Raw genomic sequence first — 25,664 nt, forward strand, 5'->3', positions numbered from 1 at the left:
TCCAAGGCATCTGTGGTGGAGATATGGGATAATTTTCTTTCTTTCTTTTTCTATGAATCTTTTATTTGGACCTCCAGTCCAAATCCTTGGGAGAAGGGCATTATTTATCGGAGAGGTCACGCCCTAGTTTTAGGAACTATGGGTTGAAATTAAAGGAGCTATTAATTTTATTCAACACTTCATTCACCAGTTATTTCCTGAGAATCTACTGTGTACCAGCCATAGACTAGTATTAGGCACTGAGGATACATCAGTGAGAAATTTACACTTGACCCCTGGCCACGTGGGGTTTTGGTCATTCCTATATCCATGTGTTGCTGAAATAGTCAAAGTAATAATCTAATGGCCCATATTGCCAATTACGGATAATTGCACGGGAAAGTAAAGGAGCAAGTGAAAAAAATCACAAAATACGTCACACTTTGCTCTAGTCTCCAGCCGCATCAGGATTTATGTACTGATAGTAATTATACAAATAGCAGCAGCCACCACTTAATTAGCAGTTAACTTTATGTCAACCTCTGTGCTGAGCGCTTAACTTTTATTTCCTTATTTAATCATCAAAACAAATCCTGCATGTTATATCCATTTTTACAGAATACACAAATAAGATGAAGAGAGGCTAAGTAACCTGCCCAAGACTATACATTCAAGATCCAGACCCAGGAATACCTACTTTACATGTCTTGCCCTTGGCCACTCCACTTCCCTAAACCTTTCCTCTCTGCAGTGACTGTGAGTGTGGTTCGCCTCCTGGATGCCTAGGAAAGTTCTTATTCTGTGTCCTTCCTGCCCAAGAAAGGGCATTTTGCCATTTAATGTGATCGCTTCTCATTTTTTCCAGAGTAAAGAAGAGGCTGGTGAGACAGCCCTAATTTTTCTCTTTCATTCTCTTCCGCATGTTTTATGCCTTCTGAACAGTGAGGACCCTCACAGCTCCCAAAGCAGATTTGGAAACATGTTGAATGGGTCCCCTCGAGTTAGAGATGACACCATCAACCTGAATGTGTCATTTTAGACTGATGTATGTGCTTTAGGGAATAAATGATTTGTATTCGAAAGAGATCATTCAGCTGAAAGTAATGGGAACGCCTCCATCCGTGCTGCTCAGAGCAGTTTCATGTTTTAGGGGCACCAAAGAAATAAGGGACTAGAAAAAAAGAAACAGTGGATAATTTAGAGCCTCTGTCACTTTGTTTAGGAGCAGGTTAACTAGTAAAAATCTCCTCCTAATAACTGGTAAAGATTTTGGAAATGCAAGAAGCACTTCTGCTCAGAAAACTCTTCTTCTAAGTCCCATTGAAAAGAATAAATAGGGTTTCTGATGATTGGTATATTTACTTGTTATTAAATTAATAACAGTGGTTGTCTTTCAGAGTCAGCCCAAGGGGACCAAGATGCCCCTGGGTGGATGGTTTCTCTGAGGGTCAGATGAGATCAGGAGTCAACATAGCACGACGTGGTATTTGGAGATCTTAAAATTATAGCCATGGTTAACTATGTACTCTTTATTTCTTCATTTTTTTTCGTGGCTTCTTCTACTCATTCTCTTCTTAAAGACTTATTATATCTTGTTTTGGGTCAGGCTTTTATTTCCCTTTCCATGTTGATTACATCAATTAAGAAACCTCATTGCTGTTTGTCATGGCTTCTCAATTTCCACTTTCCTGGGTGACTGTAATAATCCCCTGTGTTCTCCTTCCTTCCCCCCACCCCCCCCCCCCACATGCCGCAGAGGTTAATAGAATGTTTCACTGGTGATATGGAAGAATAACCATGATGTATTTATTTATTAAGTAAAGGAAACTCTTCATTAGGTTAAACGGCTAAACTTAAGGAACATTTATACACCAAACTTTAAATGTGGTCTAATTGGAAAGCAGTTTATGAAATATAGTCTTTGATAAATGTTGGTAGTTTTTACATTATCTAATTTAATTTTATTTGAGTAGCTAATATATTCACAGTTTTTAAAACAATCAAATGATTATAAAAAGTTAAAATTGAAAAGTATATTCCCAGTCCTCTGCCAGGCCCCACCACCATCCCTGCTTCCTGTAGGTACTCACTCTTACCAGTTTTTTTGTGAATCCCTCCAGGATGTCTTTATAACAAATTAAATAAATGAGGTTATATAATTCTTATATGCAGGTCAGTATAGTAAATATGAACACTGCTAAATACCTTGCTTTTCTCACTTAACAATATATATCCTAGAGATCTTTTCATGTTGGTGCATCAAAAGCTTCCACATTTGAGAGTTGGGGCTGCTGCCCAGTATTGCAAAATGTGTAGATTCACCATAGTTTATTTAACTGATCTCTCTTTGGTGGATTTTTTGCATTGTTTCCAGTCTTTTGCCATAAAGGCAGTGCTACACTGATCTCTGTACCCTGTACATAGATCATCTCATCCATATTTAGATAACAGCTGTTGGAAGAATTTCCCAGAAGTGGGATTTCTGGGTCAAAGGAAATGCATTTGTATTTTTGGATGACAGTGCCAATTTGCCCTTCAGAAGGGTTGTAACATTTTTCACTCCCATCAGCAATATATGAGAATGGCTCTTTGTCCACACTTAAACCAAAAGTGTGTTTTCAAACTTTTGGAATCTGGCTGATGCATGCTTATAAAAAATGGTATCTCACAATGGAATATTACTCAGCCATAAAAAGAAATGAAATTGAATTATTTGTAGTGAGGTGGATGGACCTAGAGTCTGTCATACAGAGGGAAGTAAGGCAGAAAGAGAAAAACAAATACCGTATGCTAACACGTATATATGGAATCTAAAAAAAGAAAAATTGGTTCTGAAGAACCTAGGGGCAGGACAGGAATAAAGACGCAGACGTAGAGAATAGACTTGAGGACACGGGGAGGGGGAAGGGTAAGCTGGGACGAAGTGAGAGAGTGGCATGGACATATATACACTACCAAATGTAAAATAGATAGCTAGTGGGAAGCAGCCGCATAGCACAGGGAGATCAGCTCGGTGCTTTGTAACCACCTAGAGGGGTGGGATAGGGAGGGTGGGAGGGAGGGAGACACAAGAGGGAAGAGATATGGGGATATATGTATATGTATAGCTGATTTACTTTGTTATAAAGCAGAAACTAACATACCATTGTAAAGCAATTATACTCCAATAAAGATGTTAAAAATAAATAAATAAATAAAAAATAAAAATACATTAATTACCAAAAAAATGGTATCTCAGTATAGTTTACTTTTCATTTTTCTCATTATGAATGAAGTTAAAATTTTTGGTGTGTTTAATGGTCACTTACTGTAAATTGTCATTTCATGTCTTTTGATCATTTTTCTACTATGTTCTTTGGTTTTTTTTACTACCTGTCATCTGTGACATAAGTTGCACATATATATTCCCAGTTAGTCATTCATTTTTTTGTCTTTATTTCATGTGATTCTGTTTCATTTTATTTTGCTTCTACACTTTTGAGAAAAATTTAAAGTACAAGGCCACTCTTACTTTGCAAAGCATTGTGGAACTGTAAAACTCACCTTGCAAAGCATTGTGGAACTGTAAAACTCACCATGCAAAGCAATATTAATCAATGGGGAAAATCACAATTGTTTCATGACTTTAAAATTTTTTGTGAAAACATTAAAAATTCTCTACTGTCAGTTACAAATATATACAGAAATGAAAAATAAAACTAATATGTATTCATACACTGTAACATTAGAAACACTGAGAATTAAAGTGTTTTCTTTGTAAATCTTACCAAGAGTAATTTCAACAGTGCTCGCCACCTTCTTCTTTTTGGGTACTTTACGATACACAGTGAGCGTCTTTTCTGTGCGTTGGGGAAATGTCATACTTCCTTCTCAGTTTAGATCAGCTGCCAGCATTTTATTCTTTGCTTTTCAATGTCGTGAAACATCTCCAAGGGTTCCTTTAAGGTAACATTTTTTTGCTGACATCCCTTCCTCTGGGATGTCTTCATCTCTTTTATCACAGCCATTTTCTCTTTTAAGGTCAGTAAGTTCACCTTTACTCTGGCTGCAGATACCTCTCAAATGGGGCCAGTGTCGATGTTCCCAGGGTCAGTTATTTCTTCTGTAAATCCATTTGCATTCAATTCAAATTTCGCTCCCAGTGTTACTTTCAGTTTTTTTTTTTTTTTCCCTGTACTTTTAGGTGTTTGGGCCAATTCCTTTTTTCAGTTATCCATTTTTATAAACTGTCACATGGGTTTATCACTGAGAGACAAGGAGACAACACAGCTACACCCTTTGCTGTCTGTCCATGAACTGCGTAACGGATGTGCAGTGACCAGTCACTGATTGACTTTGAAAGATGTGACATGTTTGATCATTGATTATGATAAACATTAATTATTTACATAGAGATTTCTAGATTGAAGCCCTAGAGTTTGTACTCCATGCCATTACTCACAGTTAGCATACTGTGGTAACTGGAATTCAAATCTTGTTGTACGGGTGTTATTCACTAAACTTTAGTAACTTCCATTTGTGCATATCAGAACCATGAAAGCAGGAGCTGCCAGTGTAGAAAAGTACAAAGAATAACATAACAACTATCTGCGTACTCATCTCCGAGTTTTGACAGTTAACATTCTGCTATATATGCTTTAAGTGTTTTTAATAAAGGAAATTGATCATTACAAATAAGGTTCAAGTTCTCCTTTGCCCCCACCTCCCATCCTGTTTCCTTTCATAACCTCCCAACAGCATCATAAATTTAAATACTAATCATTAATCATTAGAGAAATGCAAATCAAAACTACAATGAGGTATCATCTCACACTGGTCAGAATGGCCATCATCAAAAAATCTAGAAACAATAAATGCTGGAGAGGGTGTGGAGAAAAGGGAACACTCTTGCACTGTTGGTGGGAATGTAAATTGATACAGCCACTATGGAGAACAGTATGGAGGTTCCTTAAAAAACTACAAATAGAACTATCATACGACCCAGCAATCCCACTACTGGGCATATACCCTGAGAAAACCATAATTCAGAAAGAGTCATGTACCAAAATATTCATTGCAGCTCTGTTTACAATAGTCAGGACACGGAAGCAACCTAGGTGTCCATCATCGGATGAATGGATAAAGAAGATGTGGCACATATATACAATGGAATATTACTCAGCCATAAAAAGAAATGAAATGGAGGTATTTGTAATGAGGTGGATGGAGTTAGAGTCTGTCATACAGAGTGAAGTAAGTCAGAAAGAGAAAAAGAAATACAGTATGCTAACACATATATATGGAATCTAAGGAAAAAAAAAAAAAAAAGGTCATGAAGAACCTAGTGGCAAGACGGGAATAAAGACACAGACCTACTAGAGAATGGACTTGAGGATATGGGGAGGGGGAGGGGTGAGATGTGACAGGGTGAGAGAGTGTCATGGACATATATACACTACCAAATGTAAAATAGATAGCTAGTGGGAAGCAGCCGCATAGCACAGGGAGATCAGCTCGGTGCTTTGTGACCACCTGGGGGGGGGATGGGGAGGGTGGGAGGGAGGGAGATGCAAGAGGGAAGAGATATGGGAACATATGTATATGTATAACTGATTCACTTTGTTATAAAGCAGAAACTAACACACCATTGTAAAGCAATTATACTTCAATGAAGATGTTTAAAAAAATAAATAAATAAATACTATCCTTTCTTTTTCTCTCTTTTTAAAAGTTCTATCTACACGTATAAAGATCCTAATAAGAAATATGCAGTATTTGGGGTGTACTTTTTGCTTTGCATCATAATTTGTGTTTTTGTTTATCATGCTTTCTTTTGCTTCTTATATTCTTATTTCCTTCTTGAGTTAATAAAAAATATTTTTGTCTCTCCTTTTTTTCCCCCTAGTGTGGAATTTTTGTTTCTGTTTCATCCTATTTCTATTGAATAAGTGAAATAACTTGTGTTAGAAAAAAACTCATATGTAGATGGATAATAGAGTGACCTGCTCTCGTTTAGAATTCTGGTAATTTCCCCACGTCTCTCCATGGAAGCAGCAAAAGCCAGAGATACCCATGTGTGTTTGGTCATATTTCTGTAGCCATCCTTCTGATACATTTAACGGTAGCTGTGCTCTGTTTGTCTTCCAGATTCATTCAGGAGGTAGAGCACGCCCTGGGACTTGGCCCAGCCAAACAGTGTCCTCTTCGAGAGTTTCTCACCGTGTACATCAAAAACATCTTCCTCAGTCAGGTCTTGGCTGAGATCAACAAGGAGATTGAAGGAGTCACGAAAACATCTGACCCCCTGAAGATCCTAGCTAACGCAGACACCATGAAAGTGCTGGGGGTGCAGCGGCCTCTCCTACAGGTAATCACATCCTTTGAACTTCCTATTTTTATCTGCAGTTTTCATTGACTTGGCAAGAGTCACAAATTGAAAAAAGAAGGAGAAGAGTTACCATCTGTTTCCATATTCATCAGGGACGAAACAAGAGGAAATAAACAGGCACCAGGGAAATTAAGGACTAGTGTGGAGATAATGGAAATTCCTGAAGATCTTTAAGAAAAAAGTGGTTAGCTTTGAATATGGGAGATGGTGAGTCTCATTAACATGCAGGCAACTCCTCATTATTGGCCTGGAATTTGTCCTTGAAAAGAACTCTCTTTCCAATGGTGAATGCATCCTGGAGTAGAAGGATTTATAGGAAGGAAGTTATTCTGCCTAACCTCAGTTACCAACAGTAAACCCTCTGTACCATTTGAGGGCTGACTTACCGTATATAACTTGGCTAGCTCACAGTGAATTTGAACCCACCCAAAAAACTGGCTTTTAAAAGTCAGATCATTTATTAATTTAAGTGATGATCATCTTAATATGAAAATTTTACTTTCATTGTATAAAGAAATGGTTTCTGGACAACAGAAATAAGATAATTTGTCAGATGTATGGATTAATAGACTTGAGGTGTTTGTTTTATATGCTTTAAGCCAGTGACTTAGAGGTAAATATAAGACTAAAAGAAAATTACTATGAATTTCAATTCTGGCTATATGTTAATTATTATTACATTGTAATTGAATCTTTATAGTGTTTCTTCATTTAAGAGAATGATGGGTACAATAACATAGTTTTATGTAAGTTGCATGTTATGAGGATATCTCAAAATGTAGAAGACTTGAGATCTTCAAAGAGAAGTTCTATAAGTGATATATATATATATATATGTATAGTTGCTTCAGTTGCCTGCCTTTACCTGCTTTTATATATATCTTCCTTGGTTCTTCCTTCTTTGTACATTAGAATTAATAGAAATGCTGGCCCTTTCATAGGGAAATGTCCTCGTTATGAGCATTCTTTTTTTATAAGCAAGTTCTTCTATGGTATTGAGAAAATAGAATAGAGGCATTCACTTCTACCAGAACTTGAACAATAGCATCACACCCAGGAAAGTGTTCATTTGCATTGCCTGAGTTTATGTTAGATGTGTGGATCTAGTGAGGATCTCTACTGAGTATGGGATGCAGAGAAGGGAGAATAGCAAAGGCATGTGCTCACTCACCCCATCCCTCTGCTGGATTACTCTTCCACTGGCTGTTTGCATGGCCGGCATCTTCTCTTGGTGCCAGTTCAAATGTCACCTCCACAGGGAAGCTTTTCCTAACTATCCTACCTAAGTAGGTCCCCTTCCTTGGTTATTCTCCATCCCCCCCCAACCCCCAGCTCCTGCTCCCAATCTATCTATTCTCAACACTGAAGCCAAACTCTATGAACTGTATCACCAAAACTCCCTTGCCAAGTGACTCGTGATCAGGTTCTGCCAATAGGAAGCACTAGCAGGAGATTGGAGGGTAAAAGGAGAAAGAGGTTGGGTTCTTATCTCCTTCCTCTCCACTTTGGATCATAGTTTTGGCTTTGGGTGCCTCCCTCTGCAACCAGAGGTGCTGCCAGGCGACACTTCCTGTACGGCTTCAGCTCTCACTGGACGCTGGTAATACCATCTCTCCTCCTTGGCCCCTGATGATAGCTTTCTGCTGTTACTGGTCTCTGGGTGCCTCAGCATCCCTTGTTGCTTCTTTCAGTGCTGCCCGTACCTCTGTCAGCCATCTCTTCATTAATATTTCTTCAGTTAGTCATCTGAATGGAATTCTGTTTTTTGTTAGGATCATGAATGGATCTCCCCAGTTAGTCACTACTTTAACATTTTAATTTTTTTCCTTCTTAGCACAACTATAATCATTTATTTTCTAGCTTGTTGATTTCCTATCTTTTCCCACTAGAAATTAAGTTCCAAAAGTATAGTACAGTATCAGCCAGTAGGAAGACACTCGATAGTTTGTTGAATGGATGTTTATGTGTGTCGGTGGGTGGGTGGGTGGATGGATGGATGGGTGGATGGACACAGTGAGTAAATTTTGAGAGTCTTAACTGCAGAGTCAGAGTGGGAAATGAGAAAGAGAGAGTGACAAAAACTTGTTTACATTTATTATGTCTGACAGTATCATTAACATCCTCTCCATCAGAAAACCTCTCAGTATGTATATCCCTCAAGTGTCATGCTGTATGCTGTATGGAGCAACTTTAATATGCTTAGTGTACTAAATTTAAAAGAAATAATGCCCTACAGAGTGAATCTGGGAACTAAAGGTGCTGGCTCATTAAACATGATGATTTTCAACTTGAGTAACAAAGACAGATTAAAACTCCACTAGTTGACTACAGTCTGGGCCATGTCAGGGCCACACACTGCTGGCTAAATGGCATCTCTGGGCAGCCTACCGATGTGCTTGTCAAGTCTCTCCTGACCTCGTCACCAGCCATATGTACCTGTTACTACGCCTCTTGTTCTTTAAGTCAGTTACTCCGTTCTGAGGCTATGTAAGAACTCCAACTTTACCTCTTCTCTCTTTGACCTTGTCAAGATATGATAGTTATACGTAAGTGAATAAATCTTAAAACTAAGGCCATGCAAGTTATCAACCTCCAAATATGTTTACAGAGCCCAAACACCTGCTTTCTTATTTGGTTATTTTGTTGTCCTCTCTTTCTTCATAAAAATTTTATGAGAATGCAAATTAGTTAGACCATATCAGTAAATTTGTTTAATATTCTCAGTTATGAGGTTAAAAAAGCAAGTGAGGAGGTGGTTATTTTCCTTTCCCATCTTGAGAAAGTCTCTTGCTTTATAATGATTGTAAATTGTTTTCAAACATAATTTCCCATGCTCAAATTTCAGTGTTTCTTAAATGTGTTTCAGTGTCACCTTGATATTTTTATTCTCAGCTAATTATACGTAACTAAAGAAAAATAATGGAGAAATTATTCTCAACAACTTTAGCTGAGAATACAAAATGATTGTTAAGAAGGGAGCTTGAAGAAATATATGTATGTGTGAAAAATGCAGGCGGGTTAAGTATCCAATTACATGTCCTTCAAAGTCATTCCCTCTGCTAGACTGTTGTTTTGGTCACAGAGTAGAAAGGATCGTTTCTTTCCCCGGAGGCAGCACCCAGTGTCATGAAGCATCAGCCCAACTGGATTCTCCAGAGAGAGCGGACAGACAGCTGTCTCAGTGCTGCTTCCATCTATTCGATGATGTGCAGACGCAGAAAACCCCAGGACACTTTGTCCTTTCCTCTTTGAAATGGCATTGGTCAGGATAGACAGTCGGTTATAAGGGGGCATTTACTTGGGCGATAACGTAGTTTTGCATTGGTAGTTTTACTTTCTAGGCACAGAATTCATAGGAGGGAAGGAAGGAAGGAAGGAAATAGGAAGAAATTACAAGCACCATTTTATAGGTGAAACAACTGTGCAGATGCCCAAAGTGATAGAGCAGCATGGTACTAGTAGTAACAGTGGAAGTCTAATGGTGGTAATGATAGCATTCATAATAGTAAGTAGTAGTAATGGTGACAACTGACACTTTAATACATCTACTGTGAGCCAGACACTATTGAGTGCTTTATATGTATTGACTTGTAAATGTTTTATATGCATTGACAGCAACTTTGTGAAGGTGGCATTCTTATTATAAGGAGGAAACTGAGAAACAATGAAATTAAATAACTTGCCCATCCATAGTCACCTAGCTAGCAACGCTAGAACTGTAATTCAAACCCAGGCGACCTAACCCTGGATCCCGTGCTCTAACCTATCTGTTACTAGCCTGCTATGAGATGGGCAGAGTTTGAGAGTAAGCATTTAGACACTTTTTTTTTTTTTTTAGCAATTTGACATTGTCTGTTGAACCTAACAGTAAAAAATTGGGACTTGTGTTTTTATCACCGGGTTTTTAAAAATTTCTTTTTTCTAGTAATTCATTTTAATTTATTTTATAAAAGTATCCATCTGCGACAGACTGGGGGGATGGGGGGAGAGTTTAGAACCAGACTCTCACCATAGTCAGAGATGTACTGCTCTAAATCCGTATATTGCCTCGCAGGAGTAAAAGTGTAAAACCAACCATCTTTCTTGCCTCAGTGTCTAAACCACTTTCCAACAGATGGAATAGCTCGGATATTCGTTACAGATGGTTCCCTCCTAAATCCCCAGCTCCTGCAACCATGCCTGCTATAGAGAAAGCAATGTTGAATAAATGGCTGAGTGAATGAAAATGAATGAATGAATGATGACTTCCTTAGTACAAGGGCATGTGTGTGCGTGTTTTGCCCCCATGGTGTAAGATTCATGGTCTTGGGTTTAAGATTCATGACAGTCTTTAAATTAAAATGTCACAGTTCTTATGCCTCTGATGCTCTCAGGTGGAAGCAGGATGGACTCTACTTCATGCTCTCACCATCTGCGAGTCCTCTATTACCATCACTTTTTCTGCAAAATGGCCTCCATCCATTGCAAGACAAAGTATACTGATTCAAATTAAAGAAATCCATTAAGAGAAATTCCTCATTTCTCTTGAGTCAGATCTTCTGGCATTCCGGACATGGAGCTATGGAAACAATGGATTATTTGAAGTGGACACTCCCTCATGCCTTATATGTAACAGGCGTCTACCAACTGTTCATTTATCAGACGTGAGGAAAAATTCCCTCAGTTCCCTATTTTATCACCGTTTGGGGGATGGAATTTATTCTTCTTCAGTGTCTCCACCCAAAAAAGGGGAGGGGGGACTAATGCTTAAGTTTTTTAATCCCTTACCTATCACACAGCTGAATGGACATCTATCTGTATGAACAAAAAATACAAGTGAAGTGTTTTCCCCTACCTCCCAATGGAATACCCGGTATCCTTGTTCCTTAGTGGTCTGTGGACAGGAGCATCAGACCTCGGAGTCCGAATCTGCATATGTACGGCCTCCCCGGGTGATTTGTACGTACATTAGATTTTGAGAAGCACTGCCTTGTACCAGTGCAACACGAAGTGTGATCCGTGAACTGGCACCTGAGCTTGTGAGAAGTGCGGACTCCCGAGCCTCACTCCCCTCCGGGGTGGGGCGCAGGAATCTCTGGTCTTACCAGCCCTCTAGTTGATTTTAATAGAGACAGAACTTTTAGAAGCATCGTCTTGATACCAGCGTTTCCAGCTGGAGGTTAGGAAATGGGGCTCTAACGCTGTGGACTCTTAGCCTTGAGACAAACAACAGTAGTTAACTTCAAAAAGCTATTCAGCTTCGTTTCATGCAGGCACAGAAATTGTCAAAACAATATTTGCCGCAGCAGCAGAAGCTGCTTCCTAGTCTAGCACGTTGCTGAATTTTGCAAAGTTCTTTCTAGACACAGGATGAGACTACGTTTTCTGGCTCATGTAGGGCAACGTGAGACAGAGACAGCTTTCCTAATGCTTTGGCTTATGTTCCCCCATCATTGGAGGAAAGAAAAAAAAACATAAGCTGTGCAAGTCAAAAATTTTAGGCAATCTTGAAACACTTAAAGCATATTTTCATTTTCCTCATTGCCCCAGTATGTGTCAGAGCGCATCTGAGAAGTCAGATGGTTAGAGGCGGCCTGCAAACCCCACACTCATCTCTTCCTCATCCTCCCGGGCTTTCCCCGCCTACCTGGAGGGGTGTGGTTCTCAACAACAGTACCCATTGGAATCAGCCAGGAGCTTTCTGAACACACCTAGATCCCATCCCAGAGACTTGGTTCAGTTGGTCAGGGGTGGGGCCTGGGCATCCAGGTGTTATAAGCTGCCCAGATGATCCCAACATATGCAGCCAGAATTAGTGCCGCTGGCCTGGATCCTTCTACTCCATAGAATCAATTATTGCCCTGAGAGGAAGTAGAAAAAAATTATAATTGAGACATTCTTTAATGCAGTTAGGTTTGTAACAGAGGGCTCTGTTTAATACTTTGAATCAAGCTTGATCTATAAGTCTTAGAATCAGATACAAATAGATTGAAACCCCAGACATTTCAATGGATAATTTTGTGGTCAGGACCAAATTGCTAACCTCTCCGTACCTGTTTCCTCCTCTACAAAGCAAGAATGATAAAATCTGTGCCCTAGGAACATAGGCATCATTTCTAAGGTGTAGGTGGAGTAATGGTGGTAAAACATATCACCTTCCTTTCCCGTGTCACAGATACCTGGACTTCAGCATTGACTGCTCTGTTACCGGCTACCTGCCTGCTCCTTAACTCTCACCTTCATAGACTTCTGATTTGTACTGACTGTGCCTCTCCACCCCTGCCATCTCTTTGTAGATTTCAGCCTGCATCTCCTCTTATCACTAACTTGCTTTTTACTCACTCCTGTTCTTTGTGCTCTAGCACCCATCTATAACGTCTGTTTCCACTACCCTAGAGTGACAGCACGAGATGGTACTGTTTCACTTCCTTTCTCTTTTTTTCCTGGATTTGCCCACTGATCATTTGTTAGCAGCGGAAGCAGCATGCAGTATTTATGACCATTAAAGCTACTATGTTCGTTTCCTAGGGCAAACATAACACATTACCACAAACTAGGTGGCTTAAAAAAAACAGAAATTGATGTTCTCATAGTTATGGAGGCCAGGAGCCACATTCCCCCCAAAGGCTCTAGAGGAAGACCCTTCCTTGCTTCTTGCGTCTTCTGGTGGTCCTGGTACTTCTTGACTTCTGGAAGCATAACTTCGATCTCTGCCTCCATCCTAACATGGGCTTCTCCCATGTTCTCCATTTTTCCTTTTCTGGCTCTTATAAGGGCACTCTCATTGGATTTAGGGCTCACCTTAATCCAGCATGATCTCACCTCAACCCTAACCTTAATTATATCTACAAAGACCCTATTTCCAAGTAAGGTCACATTCTGAGATTGTGTGTGGAATGTTGGGAGGACACTATTCATCCCACTACAGCTAATAATTGGAAGCAAATTATATAGAATGCAACATATTCAACTTGCTATATTTTCCTTGAAAACCCTCTGGCAGGAAGCAGTGTAGAAGTATTGCTGTTAAGGCAATAGGGACAAGGTGGTCTAAACTCTAGGTGTCAGGAAGGTTCCAAATGAAAGTTTTTGGTGGGTTGAGTGATCCCTGGAGCTCTGGTTAAGCCTTTACTGAAAGTTGGTCGACACAGCTGCTTGCAGTGTAGTGATGTGCCAGAGATAATTACACTGATGCCCAAGCCTGTTATTTCCCCAGGTAAGCCACGGTACTGCCGGTAACCTCTTGCTGGTTTCCCAGGGAAGTGTGGCCAGCGGCAATAGCATATGGTTTCATCATATCAAATTATGTTAATATGAAGAATGTTGGATTTCAGTGGTATTTGCATTGCGGCCAGTTGTTGCCACTGTACTCCATGGTGCAGAATAGATTTAGCTTTTATTAGCCTAAATAGATTAGTCCCACTTAAGGTCTGTAGGAAGTCATCATGAAAATCATTAAATGGAAAAGAGAGCTGATCAATTGATTTTTTTTTTTCTCTCCCCTGTAAGCTCTGAGAGTTGGTGCTAATGGTCTCACCGTGCTAAAATAAGTCTTAGAACCAAGATGCCTTGGGGTCTAATCTGATTCTTCAGTGTCTATCTAAACCGAAAGAAATACTAACACAGTGTGGGGGTTTGATTTTCTTTGAATTTTACTTAATAAAGGTAAAATAAAAGTAAAATAAAATATTCACCAGCAATATTGTTTGGGTTCTTCATGACACGTGAAGGTCTCAAGTAACCAACCAACCAGTGGCTGCTTCAGGTTTTATCCAGGAAGATGCAGTAGAAGATGCCTTTGTTCTTGTCTTTGGTTGTTCAGATTGTCACTGTGGCTTTCAACACTCACCTGTCCACTTCTGAGACAGCTGAGCAAATTAAATCTGTCAGTACTAACGGGGACTTTGGGAATCTCATAACATTCATCTGTGTCTTCAGATTGTCTTATCAAGTTGTGTTATTTTTGTATGATTAATTGTATTACTAGTTTAATACTTTTTATTTTTTGTAGAATTTTTGTTGTGATTCTTCATAGTCATTCAGGAAATGTAAATTTCATCATGGCATGGTGGGAAAAGCATATAAAATGGGGATCTGGTCTCCTTGTCAGTCCAGTGACCTTAGACAAGCCCAAGCCACTTATCTTCCCTGAGCTTCACGTCCCTCATATAGAATGAGAATGATGCTAGCTCAAACAACCTCATAAGATTAAGGTGAGGAGTACAATGAGATCATGTATTCAGCAGGGCTTTCTGAACTGCTCTACATATTGAGTTGTTGTCTCATAATTGTTATTATTATTGGTCCACACACCCACATGATCATTCAGAAAATCCATTAGCATTAAAGGGAATGATGCTTACACCTACAGAAATGAAAAATATTTCCTATTAAATGAAAGGCTTCACTAGTTTTTACCAGTAGTTTGTTTCATACATGATTAGACAACCGACATAAGAATCTGGCAATTTTTTTCCCACAGTTTATCGTGAGAATATTTGAAACATCTAAAGAGACTGAAAAAAACCACCCGCACTCTCACCGTCCGGATTCTACAGTTAACACTTTTCTGAATTGGTTTCATAGCATAACCAAACCTGGTAATTTGAATTCTTTTTCAGCCATCCCAGAAATGAATTCCCAATCATTCCCTAAGCACTTTACCATGGTTTTTAATATCTTACTTAGGAAATCTGAACATAAAGGGAAATAAATTAAGTGGGAAAGTAGTTGCTTTGTTAAGAGTGTTCAATTTCTACAAGTACCCATTCTGACGTTTCCTTTAAATGGTGTCGTGGAACAGGCAATTGACCAACTCATGCCTGTGATTAATCTGTAAGTACTGCCTTTACTGACATGATGCTACCAGGGAACTTGCCCTCATAACTGTGATGAAACAGGCTGTGAAGTGAGCAAATGAGAGATGATTTTTATTTACAGGCAGAATAAGCACGTAATATGATCAACTTGAATTTTACAAATACCTTTATAGTCTTATCTCCGGCTGGAGAAGAAATAGGACCTTGTCTGGTTGGCTGGTTTTCTTAGAAAGTCCCTGGTTAACTAGACTTCTATCAGCAGCCTTTTGCAAATCAAGGAGAGGAGGGGAGAAAAAGTGTGTGTGTGTGAAAACATATATATTTCAACTAACTTCTATACAGTATAGCCAGCTAAGCTTTTGGAGAAAGCCCAGAGGGGCTCGAAACGAAATTATTTTTCTTTTGCCTGCAGAAAATCATCTGTAGCCAACCCCATATATTGTATAAGAATCATTGATTATCTGAAGTCTTTATTTTTTGAAGTCCGTTAAAATTCCAGATGTTTTCTTCAGCAATCCATCAATTCTCATAATGTGTTTGGGACAGATTTTAATTTAGATGCAACTTTTCAAGAATTCATTTATTATATCTGGGTTATGAGGTCAGTTTAAAACCAACAGGCTGGAAGGGCTTATCCACATGGATAGAGGAGTCATGAGGGACTGCTGAACGAGAAAGTAATTACAGTTAGTGACACTTGTTTACCAGCTTTGCTTGGTACTAAGAAACTTGTCTGAGCACCGGGCTGTTTCAGAATGACATCAATATAGGGATAAGCCTTGGGTTTTAAAGGAGGATTCTGAATTTACTTTCTAAGTAAAGGCAGGCACCGATGGCCATCTTGGTTGTCACCTAGACTGTTCTATGTAACAGGGCTTATTTGGGGTAAGTATTTTGAGACGTTTGATTGGCTGCTGTCTGTTTTGATCTTGCCTCGGTCCACTCCTTGGTGGATAAGCAGGAGAGAAGGTAATGACTTCTGACAGATCTGCTGACGGGGGCTTAACTACATTAACTACTCTATCGCTCAGATCTTTGGAGAGCTGCCTTTGCCTGAAATAGATTTGACTTTACTTGCTAACAAAGGCATTCTCAGATTTATTTCTTTTCATTAAATACAAGAGAAGAGGAAAAGCATCCCATCAAAAGATACCAAGAAGGGAGAAAAGGCTGGCTTGACAGCCCAAGCAAATGATAGTTCTCATTCTTGAGAGCAGCAGAATTGCTGATCTGGCAAGATTACTGGTGGGAGCTGGATGAGTGTAGACAGAGAACTGCTGTTCTTGGGGAATTTTTGAGGTTCTTATCCTAAGTCATTTTTGCCCTGTCTGGATAGTGCAGCTCTTCCTTAGAGATGTTCTAGTGAGAAAAGGAAGAGGGAGAAAGAAGACTCTCTAAGCTTGCAAGTTAAATGGCCCTTTAAAATGAACTGTTCAAATAAAGCAGATGTTTTTCTTCGTGCTTTTCAAGGATCCTGTCCTACTCACAACCTTGGGTGTACTTTATCTTAGCTTAAACACTCTAAGATGGGCTGGTGAAAATCTGACACATCAACTATAGCAAGAGTGACCCGACACAGTTGAATAGTTTCCACTGTTGAAATTCTAATGCAACTAAATGATAAATGTTTGCTCATTACATAACTGCTTTGTGCTGTCACTGGACAAGGAGATGTGGAGAGACAGAAGAAATGTAAAGCATGGCTCCCACTTCTCGGGAGCTTCTGGTTTAGTTGGGGAATCAGAATTCCTCACACCTATGAATGTGAGAACAGTAGAGGACCTTTGATACCTGAACACTGACTGTGATGGTTCAGAAGATTTGCAGTTTAGGAGTTGAGGATTCAGCTGAGGGCCGGAGGATTCAAGAAACTTTAGCCAAGAGGTGGGTCCTGAACTGGGACATTGTAGGATATGTAGAAATGGAGAAGGTGGGGTAGAAAGTGACCCAAACAAGGATCATAACGTAAGTGAAGACACCGAAGGATTGTTCATGAGATGATGGGATTAGTCTAGGTGAGTGAAGGAATGGAGAGTGAGAAGTAAGGTTCACAGGGCACAGGACTCCCACGGAGGTCTTAAACTTTGGCGGAATTGTTTCCTTTCTAACAGAGCCGCGAAAGGGTACACTCTAATCGATGCTCTTTTTTTTTTTTTTTAAAAAAGTTCCAAAACACAGGGAGAGTGGGCTTTGGTAGTTCACAGACAAGATTAGAGGGCAGAGAGCCTGGGGTCAGAGAGGCCAGCCAAGGCAGGGGTCCAGTAATCCAGCTCTGAAAGGAAGACAGTTTCCGGTGAGTATTTCTCTCCAGACAGAAGCTTCAGGTAGTAACCTCATGGCTGCCTGAGGTTTGGTGACCCCAACCTTTTGCTCTGATTTGAAGTCATTCTTCTGATTGATTGTCATGACTGGCCAAACACACCACATGGGCTTACTTTCTGGGATAAGTGTTGTGCTCATAAATCGTCATCAGGTTTTCCTCTCCGAGCCCTCACCGGCAGCCACTTGATGGGGTCTTTCATCACCTCTGTCCGCAAGAGCAGCTATTTGGCTGCAGCATGTTCATATTTGTTTAAAGATTGGACTGTACCTTTCTCACTTATGACCTTTTTAGACACACAGGAGCTCTGTCAGTTAAAGTCCTGCTTTGGGGAGAAGGCAACACTCAGCTAACTCATTAACGGGTTATCTATGTCATTATGTCTTTTTTGGATTGTACATATTGGAAATACAGCCTTTTGAGGAGGAAAAAAAAAATCCATCTAGGCTTCTAGTTTCCCTTTCTTTTTCTTCCTCATTTTTATCTGCTTTTTTTCCCCTCCATAGTTACAGCTATTCCCATGATGGATGGTCATATCTTTGGAGTCCAGAATACCCTGGGTATTCACTTGCAGATAGCCACAAAGTCAAATTCAGATAACTGCACTTCAACGAGAGCCATTCTGTACTCTCCTCATCGAACACACACTACCTCTCTTTGCCCCATTTCAACCACAGGAGCTTAATTGCTTCTTCCTTCTTATTCCACAAAGCGTTTTTTAATTTGTTCTCCCCTTGGTCGTTCCAAGGTCAAGGCTGCCTATCAGGTGCTTGCAGAAGTGCTCTGGTGACCTTGCTTGCTGTGTTTGCCCCTGGCTTCCAAGGCTTTGCCCAGAATGAGTAGCTTGCCTGAGCGAGAGAGGGCTGGACAGTATGCAGATTTCTTACCTCTTGAACAAGAAGTATCCCTTTTTCTTCCATCCTTTCCAAGTTTTGCTTTAGAGCCAAAAGAAATCTCTGACACATAGTAGGCACTCATTGCTTGAATGGGTTAAATGGAAATTGCCAGCAGTTATGTTAAAGTATGGTCTCTGGCTTACAGTTAGGTACAGGGTATATAGAAGTAAACCTATGTTGTTTGCCAAGGAAAGTAGCTTTAAATTTTAGGGTTCTTTAAATAAACATTTTATTTTAGAAAGGTTTGAGATTTACAGAAAAGTGGCAAAGATGGTACAGTTCCCATACACCCCATACCCAGTTTCCCTTCTTATTAGTATCTTATATTAGTATGGTGAATTTGTTGCAATTAATGAACCAATACTGACACATTCCTATTAATTAAAGTCCGTGCTTTATTCAGGTTGCCTTGTTTTCCACCTAAATGTCTTCTGTTCCCGGTCTCCATCCAGGATACCACATTATGTTTCATTGTCTCTTTTGGCTCCTCTTGGCTGTAACAGTTTCTCAGACTTTCTTTTTTTTCAATGACATTGACAGCAGGTTAGATATGTTGTAGAATGTCCTGCAATATGGATTAGTCTGACGTTTTTCTCATAATTTGACTAGGGCTATGTGTTTTGGGGAGGAAGACCACAGAGGTAAAGCGCCTTTCTCATCATGTCACATCAGGTGTGTATGCTATCAGCCTGACTTATCACTGTCACTGTTAACCTTGATTACCTGGCCGAGGCTGTGTTTTGTCAGATTTCTCCACTAGAAAGTCACTCTTTTCCTCTGCTTTCCATAGTCTACTCTTTGGAAGGAATTCATTATGCACAGCACACACACTCAGGGGTGGGGAGAGAAAAAAAAGAAGTGGGGAGTTACACTACACCTCCTTGAGGATAGAGTATCTGCATAAATTATTTGGAATGCTTCTGCCTGAAAGATTTGTCTCTTTCCTCCCATTTTTTATATTTATTCAATCATTTATATATGTCAGTGCGAACTCATGGATTTTTATTGTATACAGTAGATTATAATCCAATACTATCTTTATTTTCTTGCTCAAGTTGTTCCAGCTTTGGCCATTGGGAGGTCCTGTGTCACCATCTTTGTGATTTTTTTTTTTTTTTTTTTTTTAAAGCACTTATTTTCTGGCACTCCCAGATGCTCCAACCTCCATCTTTCTATTTCCTGCCCCAGTTCTAGAATCAGACATTTTTCCAAGAAGCTCCAGTTCCTGTTATTAGAGAGAATAGTATTGGCAACCAAGATCTGGGGATTTGATATGCTTGCTGCTGCTAGGGCATCATTACTTCTAGGCCCTCTCAGCTGACAGAGAAAGGAAATCTATATGTGTGTACTAACCCTTGTATATAGCCATATCTATATATATATTTCTGTATGTGGCCACTTATTAAGCTAAAAGGTAATACTGATGTCTCTGACTCAAATGCGTTGCCGTATGGCTCATTCTAGCCTCTTCCTCTTGCTTATCTGTGGCCTTCCTCTCCAACAGTGGAAGAACCTGGCTCCTACCACCCCTAGTCCGTTTCCCTAACTGTTCGATCCCAGCTTAGATGCACAGCAATATCAGAATCGATAATCCACGCCCTGTGGGAAACACCTTTATCAACCAAGCACAGTCCTTATGTGCAGTTCCTTTTGCCTGTAGTTTTACGAACTCTACTAATTTCCAAAATTACGTGGGTCAGCACTTTTTTCTCCCACCTTCCTTTCAAGAGGGTTATTTTATACATTTGTGATAAAGTTACATGGTTTTGTCACATTCCGCGCTTCATCCTGGGATCCCTTAACCTCCTAAACGAATTTTTTCAAATTTGCATGTATTAAGGTTCATTCTTTGTGCTTTAAAGTTCTGTGGGTTTTGACAAACGCATAATGTCATGTATTTACCATTAGAGTATCACCAAAATGATTTTTACCACCCCCCCAAATTCCCTATATTTCATCTACTCAGCATTTGTCCCCTCTCCCGATGCCTCTGACAATCACTAATCGTTTTACTGTCTCCATAGTTTTGCATCTTCCAGAAATCATATAATTGGCATCATGCAGTATTTAGCTTTTTCAGACTGGCTTCTTTAAATTAGCACTGAGTAACATTTATGGCTTTTCATGGCTTGACAGCTCATTTCTTTTGATCACTGAGTAATACTCCATGGTATGGATTATGCATGTGGTATATGATACAGAAATAACACAGTTTGTTTATCCCTTCACCTATTGAAGGATATCTTGGTTGCTTCCATTACAAGTAAAGCTGCTATGAACATCCACATACAGGTTTTTGTGTGGTGATAAATTTGCAGATCAGTTGGATATTGTTTTTAACTGTGTAGAGAAGTTGTGCAGATGAGGGGGGCTGTGGATGGTGGTGAGGACAGACTCACAAATTAACAAGTACATGATGTGGGAAGTGCTTTAATAAACGTATGAATATAAGTAAACTGTTGAATCTAAGAAAAAGGCAAAAGTAAAAATACTTAAATTTACTCTTAGGTTCTATTTTAAAACTTACTCAAGTTCCATTAAAAAAAAAAAAAAACTTAGCATTCTTTTCCAGGAAAACACCCTCCCTCCAGCTCCACCTCTCTCTCCCCCCACCACCAAAAAAAATAATAAAACCAGCTTGCTGAAGACATTCTGCTACAGCTACAGTGAAGACCATGAGTCAGGTGGCCCAAAATATTCTGTCTGAAAAAAAAGTCTCATAGGGCTTCCCTGGTGGCGCAGTGGTTAAGAATCCACCTGCCAATGCAGGGGACACGGGTTCGATCCCTGGTCCAGGAAGATCCCACGTGCCGCGAAGCAACTAAGCCTGTGTGCTGCAACTACTGAGCCTGCGCTCTAGAGCCTGTGAGCCACAACTACTGAGCCTGTGAGCCACAAATACTGAAGCCCGCGCGCCTAGAGCCCGTGCTCCACAACAAGAGAAGCCACCACAGTGAGAAGCCCGCGCACCACACCGAAGAGGAGCCCCTGCTCGCTGCAACTAGAGAAAGCCCGCGCGCAGCAACGAAGGAAGACCCAACACAGCCAAAAATAAATAAATAAACCAAAAAAACCCAAAAAACTATTAAAAAAAAAAAAAAAGAGTCATAGGAATTCACTGGTGGCAGACTCCTTCACAACTTAATAGTAGGGGAGAAAATCCACTTAAGGGTGAAAAAACAGCTCTTACCCAGGAGAAGAAAAAGAAAAAAGGCATGGGGATTTTTAATTGTCTGGAAATCTGGGACTAATAGGACGAAGGAACAGACATAATTCTTTCACCAAGTCCTTCAGAGTTAAAAACAAGTAAATTTATTCTGGGATTTGAGATTCCTCCCCCAGAGATTTCTTATAGAAAGAGCTAAACCCAAAGGAACTAGCCACATGGCAAATGAAATCCTGCTTTGTCAAGAGCTAAGCCTGTGCTTTCAAGAAGAGCTTTTGTGTTCAACTTCCAGGAAGAGATGCCAGGGGGCCATGAGGAGGACCCTTGTTTCCTGCTTGTGCACGTTTGAATGTTAGCTGGCTGGCTTTACTGAGCCATTTGGAGTCTAACTTATTCACCAGTCAGTGGTGAAGAAGGTGGAGAAAGAGTGTTTACTGCCTGGGAGATGGAATGCACAAGAATTGGTCCGTGCACACCCTTCCTGAATGTATAGTGACCTGCATTTTAGTAAAATATAACACAAGCTCAGAGGCTTGATTCGATGAGCAAGTCCTCTTCATTTCTAGAGGAATTACTAGGAAGGAGTGTAGGTAGAGGGGCCAAATTGTAAATACAGAAAGAACTTTCTCCAGCACCCTGGATAACAAGAAGTTTGCAAGCTGCAAGTGATCAGAAACTTTTCGACGCATAGAACATAAATAAGAGAAAATTAAAGATTTCTCCTTAAGTGAAAAACAAAACAACAATCAGAGATAAGTTGTAATTTATAATGTTACAATTTAGTTGGTGAATGTTTTTAATTAGTCCCTGGGTAACTGTATTTTTAAAAATCTTGCTGTAGTACTTATGTGTCTAAAATGCAGTCATTATTTATGTGATTAGTAATATATTTATAATGTCTGCTTCCTTATGGAGTAGTTGTATAGAAATAATCATAAGTGACTGGATTAAAAGCTATTTTTACTCTTTCTCAACTAGGTATATCGAGGGAAAACCAAGGTAATAAGCTTATGAAACTACTGACCAGGTTGACCTCATGAATACTAACCCTATTGCAGACCTTGTACCTGGCTAGAAATAATCAATTGCTTTAGAGCTAGCTTAGCAAATGCAAATAGTTCAAGTACTGGCCAAAATTTTAGGTTTATTTGAATTCTACTTCCTTATTTCTTTCAGGTCCTGGACATAATAGGCAGAGGCTGGTTTACTTAGATGACAGAAATATAGCAAAGCAAACAAGGAATGTTGTAACCAAACTCATGTACAGGGGACAAATATTCTTTGTAAGTCGTAACTCTGTTTGGTAAATGACTGATTGTGTGTGCTTAACCTTCAGTATGAATATTCCCCAGCTAATGTTGGTATTCTCTGTCATGTAAAGACTAGACTACAGTAGAATTTTAGAGCTAGAATTTTAATCCAACTCTGAGTGAAGTCAAGCTCAACAGGTTTAGTGTCTTATCTTAGGAAACACGTCTAATAAATGGCAACTCTAGCAGTAGAATCCAGTTCTCTCTCCTGCTGACCCACTTCTCTTTCTTTTCTACCTGCAGTATTATTTAAAGCTTGCTACCCTTTCATGTACTGAATAACTTATTTACACTGGATTTTTAACAGCACCAACATTTGTACTATAAGAAAAATACTTTGTTCTGCTGAACTTCCAGAAAAGTATCATCTTGAACCACCTCCGATTTAGGATGACTTTACTTTTCCTTTTGCTCCTTCCTCTAAAGGCAGAACACGTTTCACTCCAAAACCAAATAACAAGCATCTCTCTCCTAATTTATGGTTTTCAGAATTTCAGAGTGTTTTTTTTTTCTCTTGCTGTCCAGAATGCTGTCTGAAAAGTCACAATGATTTAAATAATTGATGGCTACTTTATGAAATTGTCAGCCTGGATCCATCTTCCTGCTTCCCCCAACTCCAAGTCCTTGAGCAGCTAATCCTTTTATGATGTATGCTTTTTTTTTTTTTTTTAATACCTTCCTGGTTTCATTTAGATAATTCTATTATTCACCCTGGAATATAATTGCCATTATGCTATAGGGGAAGGGGGTGGAGTCAGGTGGGGCCCCTGCTGTTGGCATCTGAAGGTTGTAAAATGTCTGTCATGCTCTGGCCTCTAATTTCTTTGCCACCCCACCTTTTAAAGATTTCATTATATCTGTGTAAAAGCATAATTTGAAATGTGACTTCTGATTCTTTTGGAAGATAAAAGAGAGATTAATCTATTGTTAAACATGAACAAGCATGGTACAGTGGAAAAAACTTTGGACTGGAATTCAGGGATATTTATTCAGCTGAACAAACAATTTCTGAATGCCTGCTGTATACCAGGCACTGGACTGGTATAAGCATTAAGAGGTACAAAGACTTAAATGAAAAGTGCTGCGGGAGTGGATATCGTGGTGATGTGACACCCAACTTGTGACTTCGGGCAGTGACCTCTCTGGGCCTCAATTTCTCATCTAAATAAAGGATATTGTGCCTCTTCAGAATGTCCTTCTAGCTATAACATCCCATGATGCTCTGAAAAAAGACCATAAAGTAGCAACCACGTTCCTTCTTTGTAAGATTTAATTGGAAGATTGGGAGGTAGTAAAAGGTATAAATTTTCTTTGACAGAAGTCAGTTTGTCGCCTCTGAAATCAAAGATGGTCCAGCCTCAAAGCTCTTAAACAAAAGATTCCTTTTTAAAAAATATATATATTTTCTACCTGCTAAGTCCAGTGTGCCCAAAGCAGGGTGTGTTTGGGGGCAGAAGGTAACAGTCTCTAAGCAACTGAAAGTTGTTATCAAAGGAGCAGTAACTTTCCCTCTCAAATTACTGCCTGACATCTTTTTGCTAGCTCATGGAGCTGCTTTTCCAGTGAGGATTCTGATTCTAACATGTGTTTTTCACAAGGCTGAATTTTGCTGTCCATCGACTGGAAGGAAAGGTCACAAAATGGTTCTCGTGCTTCTTTATATATTGTTCTTTCTCTTTGGAAGTGCGTAGTTTGGATACGGTGAAACTTGCCCTTTCAAGAATATAGGAATAAACACAGTGATGGATCAGGCTTTGTAACTTTTAAGAGGAAATGGTATTCATCTCTTGTCAGATCCGCATAGTGTTGGATAAAGTAAACCCAAAATGACAGCATATAGCCTGTTACAAATGGAACACAAATAACACATGATAAAATAGAAATTTAGAGTGGATTTTATAACAGATTTATTTTCAGGGAGCAAATCATAATCCATTTGCCCTATTGTAAAAACAATTTTCCTGTTACACAGGGAAAATGGAGTATTTAAAAAGGAAATGTATATGACAACAAAATGGACTTGGTCAAAATCGGCAAATTTGTTTCTTATTTACTTGTTTTTGCACTAGGGAGAGTAACATGGCGCCTAGACCTGCTTTCAGCAGTAATGGTTCTTTTATTTAAAAAACCTCACCATCTGGGGTAAAGTAGTTTGCTCTTGTTGCATCTTCTATAGGGGTATAAACTGATGCTAGAAATCTCTCCCCTTCATATGCAATATTAATGCTTTCCATAATTTATAACCTACCTCCTTTTTCCTTCTCTTTATCTTTATAAAAATCTTTGCAAGCTGCCCTCCCCTCTATTGTCTAGTAATAAAATGCTGTGACTCTAGTAGTAAGCCCACCTCTTTTTTGTAATTTTATTTATCTTTAGGACTGTGTTCTTTAGACCAGTGCTTCTAAAATTTTAATATTCATGTTAATCACCAGGTAGTCTGGTTGAGACCTGAGATTCTGCATTTTGAATAAGCATTCAGGGAATGTTGATGCTGCTGGTGCATTAACCATGCTTTGAGCAGCAAGGCTATGAACCAGGGATCAGTAAGCTTTTTTCTGTAAAGGGTCAGATAGTAAATATTTTCATGGGGGTATGTGAGCCATATGGTCTCTGTTTGAACAATTGTACCATTGTAGTATAAAAGCAACCCTAGACAATATGTAAATAAATGAGCATGGCTTTATTCCAATAAAACCTTACTTACCAAAAAATGCAACAGCTGGATTTGGCTTGCGGACTGTAGTTTGCCAATCCCTGCTTTAGACAGTGTGTTTGAAATGATGTATATATATTTTTAAAACTTGAAGGCTTTCATCCACATGTTTGAA

The 25,664-nt window shown here is 39.4% G+C and overlaps 1 protein-coding gene across 2 annotated transcripts in view; it reads left to right on the forward strand.

The window, feature by feature from the left end:
* EXOC4 (exocyst complex component 4) overlaps positions 1 to 25,664 on the forward strand; it is an 843,793-nt gene that overhangs the window by 583,407 nt on the left and 234,722 nt on the right. For both annotated transcript variants that reach the window (XM_061198739.1, XM_061198740.1), the window contains one exon: positions 6,106 to 6,325. In XM_061198739.1, the coding sequence (XP_061054722.1) occupies positions 6,106 to 6,325 (220 nt within the window). The remainder of the gene's footprint in view (positions 1 to 6,105; positions 6,326 to 25,664) is intronic.

Source organism: Eubalaena glacialis, chromosome 8, assembly GCF_028564815.1.
Source record: "Eubalaena glacialis isolate mEubGla1 chromosome 8, mEubGla1.1.hap2.+ XY, whole genome shotgun sequence".
Classification (NCBI taxonomy): Eukaryota; Metazoa; Chordata; class Mammalia; order Artiodactyla; family Balaenidae; genus Eubalaena; species Eubalaena glacialis.